The sequence below is a fragment of the Perkinsus marinus genome (genome assembly GCF_000006405.1).
Source record: "Perkinsus marinus ATCC 50983 genomic scaffold scf_1104296947810, whole genome shotgun sequence".
NCBI classification, from domain to species: Eukaryota; Perkinsozoa; order Perkinsida; family Perkinsidae; genus Perkinsus; species Perkinsus marinus.
In genome coordinates, this window is record NW_003210458.1 from 97,690 (window position 1) to 103,689 (window position 6,000).

The following is a 6,000-nucleotide window of genomic DNA, read 5'->3' on the forward strand; positions in this document are numbered from 1 at the left end:
CAGCATCTTCACGAGCCTCAGCTGGATCAGAGTACATAACAGATAGACACGATGCAAGTCAAGGGATGGTGTGGATAGGAGCAATCAGAGCACTATGTTGGCTGATTGGCGACTGCTCCCTGATGGAGTGATCCCTGGTACCTTCACTGACTCAGAGAAGATCAAGTTGGACAAGTGGGCGGAAATGTGAGGATTCCTTGCGAGTCGAGCATAACATCTGAGGTGACCTCAGTGAGGTTGGAGCACCTGGTGCCCATCTGAAAATATACCGCATCACTGATAAATACTGCGCCGCCCGGGAATTGAACCCGGATCATCCGTTTGGCAGACAGATGTCATAACCTTTAGACTAGCGGCGCGGATATTGAGACGTTGCGTATCCACGCCACGCTATGATCCGCTCAGTAAGTCTCGAAGTAGGTTGCGGTCAAGGGGGTTAGTTTTGTGCCCAACGCGCAGCAGCATGCCGGGTGGTAAGAATCTGGAATTTCGGTTCGGGATGGGTAAGTCCGGTTGGTGCACCGTCTTCAGATGTACCCAGGTGTTGGCTAACGTTTCGTAACCTGCACTGGCCATGGTTCGAGAAAATTACAAGTTGGATGGTATTGCTGTGTTTGAGCTTAACGTCCAACATCGACAGAAGGGCTTAGTTAGCCTCGTCGTGCGGCTCAGAGGAGACTGATGTGTGCAGAAATGTAATATTCCCTGCGAGTGGTGCATAACTTCGTGTAAGTTGAGGCACTTGATGCCCATCTCCACATTTTCCACAACATTTGCAGACCGTTGTAAATACTGCGCCGCCCGGGAATTGAACCCGGATCATCCGTTTGGCAGACAGATGTCATAACCTTTAGACTAGCGGCGCGGATATCGTATAGTTGAGGGTCTACGCTAACCTCTGATTCGCTCAATAATTGATGTGATAGGTGGGTCAGGACTTCTGCGCCCAACATGCAGCAACATCTCGGTGATGAGCATCGGGAAATCTGATTCGGGATGGGTAAGTCCGGTCGGTGCACCGTCTTCAGAGGTACCCAGGTGTTGGCAAATGTTTCGTAGCCTGCACTGGCAATGGTTCGAGAAAGTTACTATATAGCAATACCATTCAGCCGAAGTTGAATGGTATTGCTGTGTGTGAGTTCAACGCCCAACGTCGACAACAAGACTTAGTTAGTCTCGTCGTGCGGCTCAGAGGAGACTGATGTGTGCAAAAATGCGAAAATTCCTTGCGAGTGGTGTATAGCTTCGTGTAAGTTGAGGCACTTGATGCCCATCTCCACATTTTCCACAACATTGACAGATCGTTGTAAATACTGCGCCGCCCGGGAATTGAACCCGGATCATCCGTTTGGCAGACAGATGTCATAACCTTTAGACTAGGGGTGGGGGGAAAAATCGAGAAAATGGCCCGGGAAAAAATGAAAGGAGGAAAAAAGGGGGAAATGAAGAAAAGGAAAGGGGGGAAAAAGAAGGGGAATGGAATGAAGGAAGAGGAGGATGCTCATCAGTTAATCGTGAAGTGCATAGAATGCTTGTTATATCTATTCTTTGCATGAAATCCAGTTAGCGAGAAAATCTGATAATTCCCCGTGTATCTATTTCCAAATCATATCACGGGTTCGAGTCCCACAGTCGGCACTTTTCCAACATTTTTCTGGCATTTCCCGACGGGAAATTCCTGTGTTGCTTACTGAGCTTCAGTCTGAAGCTCACTCCTCCAGTTATGTGATATAACTTTTATCATGAATCATGATTCATGGTTATTGCTCCCTATTGGCATAACACAAATCATTGTCAAGTGAAGACACAGTTCGACAGAGCTGGCAGTCAACTGATAATGTGATCCAGCAGCATTCGATCAGACTATCAGGCCTTCGATATGTGATTACATTAATCATCGTTTCAATCGCAGAACTGGGAGAATATACCCGCGCCTGGGAAACATCGATCTCACGAATTCGACACACCTTTTCAACTACCTCCGATAGTGTTAGCAGCAACTGCGGTATTGACATCCATCTTGTCAAGAGTTGTACCTAAGGCGGAACAAGTCGACGGACTGGGTTTCACGATTTCAGCTACCTTCGATGATGTTATCAGCCACCTCTCCATCACCGGTCGTTCTTCGCTCATGATAACGTCGTCGTTTATTAGAGTTATAACGACTCTTCTTCTCCATAGCACGATGCGTTTTCAGGAGCCTCAGGCTCTCCACCCTTTGATGATTCAAATTCATAGCGAGCGGACAGAACCTCACGATTTTGCCATGCTCGTCAGCAAACTGCTCATGACCTGGCATCTCTCCTCCATCCTCTTTCATCATAACCGCTGTGAGGCGTATCCCACACCAACCACAATTTCTCCCCGAGCCTGTCGCAGTCACCCGTATAGTCTTGGCTCGCTCTCGGGCCAATCTCCTCATAGCCTTGGATTCATTATCCATGAACGGCCGAGAATCCATCGGGCAACGCCCCCATCTACTACCATCACGAACATGGTCATTGTAACCATCAATAAGCGGCTTGCCACAGAATCGACAGACCTTGCTATTGAGCGAATCTTCTCCGCGAGAGAGGCCCTTGACGTGAGGCTCTGGAGACGCTGCACCCTCAGCTGGCCCACTGGCATCTTGATTAGCGGCTCTTCTCTGAGTAATGCTTACACTCTGGATCGGAGACTGAGATACTGAGCCTCTCTCCCGCTTTTGGCGCACAATATCATCCAGCACATCCGAGGTTGTGACGGGCTTCGGACCAGCTCCCAACTTGATGGGAGATACCATCTGCTGATTGGCGGAATGAGTGTGAGGGAATGATATATCAATCGGAGGCTTCATTCCTTCGAAGAGCCGGGCTGCCACTTCCTGACCTCGCACTGTAGAAGGAATCGAAGACGCACGGGTACGATTCAGCTGTTTGATGTAAGTCTTGAGGTCATCCAAGGAAATGGCATGGAGAGGCAGCGGTGCTTTGACTCCATCATCTGTCATAGCACAGTGCACTTCATCCAACACCCTTTTCGTATATAATTTAAAAATAGAATCCGGGTTCTCGTCAGGGACTTGACTTATGAGGTCACGTACTACACCAGTCACTATATTTGACCAGTTTGCTAGCCGGATGATGGGACTTGTTGCATGACTTCCGCGTAACCGGCAAAACCGCCTCCGTGATTTACCACCCATTCGCATAGCTTGGAAACCGTCATCCCTGGAATCTCCAGCATCGGGAGTACTCAACTCAGCCGAATCACAATCAGACTCTTCCACATCACCTGAGTACGACTCACAGTTTGAAACACTATGATATATCCCCCTTATTACCTGAGATCCATTTCATGATGGCGCTCTCTTGATCGTTGGTAGGATTACCATCCTCTTCATTATCCGAGGCGGAACTTGATTCTTCATCTTTCTTCCTCTCATTCTCCCACTCCTTGCAGATAGCCTGATATCGCTGCTTGTTGGTCAGAGCCAAATATTCGTCGCCGAACACAATTTTGGCCTTCTGTGAGGTCACATTGATGCTACTGCCAGCCGTCGCCGCAAATCGATACTCTCTGCTGCTCAATGGTATGGGGATAGCCTCCTTGCCATCGATTCCACCTTCCATCTTCATTTTCAGCCTTCTATTGCTGTAAACCATCCGCCATAACAGTTTACAATCATGCAAAACCCCCGAAATCCGGCTTGTTTGGGAGAAATCTTTTTTGATGCATGCATGGCGGCATTCACTCCGAGAGCTCCCTCTAACATGTCTGAGGCCACCCTGAGCATCTCTCACAAAAGCCGTCGATGTTGACGTATCCGATACACAGTAGTTGTCCACATGTACTAATACCGACCTGAATGTGGGCCAGAAGCTGTCTTTGAATAAAGGTACTCCCACAGAACCCGGCAACGGTCGTCCACTGACCTCCTCACGCTGGGATTGATGAGTAGATGCTTCACCCTCGCAATCCAATTCCCAAAACGATCGAATACAGACTTCGAGTCTCCGTCGTAGTTCTACCGGCTGAGGAATCACCCGACGCACATGCCGTCTCATCTCAGATCGGCTAGGTTTCGATACTAATCCAGCACGAGCTCGCTGAGCTCGAAATTCGATAAGATCAGCCTCATTGTCGATGAAAAAGCACTTTGATAGTGCAGTTGCGAAACGGTTCTGACGAGGATGATTATCGGCGGTGTTTCTCAGCAATCTGAAGATGCAGTGGAGTGCATCTAGTTTTAACTCGATAGTCTCCGGCTCCCTATCGAGTGCCTTGGCTATCAATCGCCTGTTGTTGTCACCAACCGTCTGACAACAATCCCGATCTACGAATATCGTCACCACATCAGTGCTCATATTATCTTTCAACTGCGCCAATGCCGGCCCCAACTCGGCCATGCTCGTCGACTCTGTCGATACTGCATTCAGAACCATTCCACCATCGGCCACGAATACCACCAAATAGCCATTACGGTTCGTACTCACCCGTTTAGGTACAGATCGAGTATGATCAATACTCAGGCTAAATTGAACTTTATGGGAGCTCAGTTCCCGTAGAAGATCTGCTTTATGCAGCTCGAAGTCCTTCAATAGAGCATATTTCAATACCAAATGTGAGATGCGGGCAGGTTGATCAGGTATAGCCTCCTCCGCCGATAGACGGCAGATTTCCCTCGCGGAAGCTGACACGGTGGAGATTAGGGTTCCATTCTCACATCGTCGTTTATACTCATTGAAAAATGCCCGTCGCCTACCAAGAGCTACGCTCTCCAAACCCCTTATCACCTCTGCCTCCCTACTCACTAGCCCGCCATCCCGTAGCCGTCGGATGATTGATACTGGAATTATGCTCTGTTTGCCCAGCACGAACCGACTTAAGATCCCATCACTGACGATATCGGGCAAGGTATCAATATACTTATAGTTGAGACTGCTAAAGCAATGCTGACACTGTGGGTTACCACATCGCCGTCTAGTCGATATCAGACGAGAATGCCAGGCTCCGTCGACTTCATCACTGTAAACAACCTTGGCCGGGATCAACTGCTTGACCGAGGTAATGTCAGCACTGTTACAAACCGGGCATCGGCCACCATGGGGATGCCAAAGCCAGAGATCACGACCGCGTAGCTTGTCGGGTATGGACCCTACAGCTGAACTGCGCATGGCTTCCTCTGGAGTAGGGCATTTGAAATGATAAAGACCAGGGCGGGTATTGTCGATCTCAGACAGGCGCCCTATTAACGCTTCTAAGTCCTGGACAGTCTGTGGATCATGTAGCCACGGCTGGCGTTGACCAGATTTTGGAGGTTGTGCTCTGACAACTGATGATGGTGCTGATACCGTTGATGGTGCTTCTGGTGATGGTGCCGTTGAGCACTGAGCGATGGATGTATCTGAATGCATGACTGGTGGATAGCGGCTAATCGGCTGGTAACTAGTAATGTGTAGCAGAGTTATGCCTCACAAGAACACAGTCCATTAACGAGGATTCTAGATCTCACCTTCGCTCTTCTTCGCGAACCAATTATTGCGTTTCGCAACCGCCACTCTTTCTTTGAATATTGCATCCCTGATTTTCTCCACCTCCTTTGGAAGACGCCCTAATGTACAATACACAACTAAACCACCCGATAGTCGGACTATCATAGACCAATACCCGATCGGCTAGGCCGCGGATTCTCGCCTCTCTTCCAGGCGAGGATGAGGTCTTTATACTTCTCCTCAGCCTGCTGCCTCGTCAGACGATCATGAGGCATAAGAACAACAGATACTTAGAAAAACATCAGCAGCCATCAATGGACTCAGCAACTCAAAACACAGAGGAATAAAAATATGGGCGAGCGAGATTGTTCGTACCGAAGCCCACCTAAGCAATAGAAGCCCCCTCAACAGCACGCTTAGGGGGGGCGACAAAGGCTTTCACTCACTAAATGAGAAGACTAACAAGTAAGAGAAACGTAAAAAAGAGACGAAAGGCAAGAAATGTGGCGAAAAGGGCAAAATATGC

General features: G+C 48.8%; 3 protein-coding genes and 3 non-coding genes across 6 annotated transcripts; all 6 read right to left on the minus strand.

Moving 5' to 3' along the window:
- Positions 1-287: 287 nt before the first annotated feature.
- On the minus strand, positions 288-359 carry Pmar_PMAR021391. The gene has a single exon. It is a non-coding gene; the product is annotated as a tRNA-Gly (tRNA).
- Positions 360-793: 434 nt separating this feature from the next.
- Positions 794-865, minus strand: Pmar_PMAR021392. Its single transcript has one exon. It is a non-coding gene; the product is annotated as a tRNA-Gly (tRNA).
- A 449-nt stretch (positions 866-1,314) lies between these two features.
- Positions 1,315-1,386, minus strand: Pmar_PMAR021393. Its single transcript has one exon. It is a non-coding gene; the product is annotated as a tRNA-Gly (tRNA).
- Positions 1,387-1,902: 516 nt separating this feature from the next.
- Positions 1,903-3,644, minus strand: Pmar_PMAR021394 (hypothetical protein; the record flags this gene model as incomplete). The annotated part of the gene is made up of 5 exons (XM_002779074.1): positions 1,903-1,934; positions 1,980-2,036; positions 2,083-3,081; positions 3,178-3,273; positions 3,323-3,644. The coding sequence occupies 5 exons, from the start codon at positions 3,642-3,644 to the stop codon at positions 1,903-1,905; spliced, it is 1,506 nt and encodes a 501-aa protein (XP_002779120.1).
- Positions 3,645-3,843: 199 nt separating this feature from the next.
- Pmar_PMAR021395 (hypothetical protein) lies at positions 3,844-4,013 on the minus strand (the record flags this gene model as incomplete). The annotated part of the gene is made up of 1 exon (XM_002779075.1): positions 3,844-4,013. A coding segment is annotated over one exon (170 nt), but the record flags the coding sequence as incomplete, so codon positions are not given.
- A 1,470-nt stretch (positions 4,014-5,483) lies between these two features.
- On the minus strand, positions 5,484-5,749 carry Pmar_PMAR021396 (hypothetical protein; the record flags this gene model as incomplete). The annotated part of the gene is made up of 2 exons (XM_002779076.1): positions 5,484-5,593; positions 5,650-5,749. The coding sequence occupies 2 exons, from the start codon at positions 5,747-5,749 to the stop codon at positions 5,484-5,486; spliced, it is 210 nt and encodes a 69-aa protein (XP_002779122.1).
- Positions 5,750-6,000: the final 251 nt, after the last annotated feature.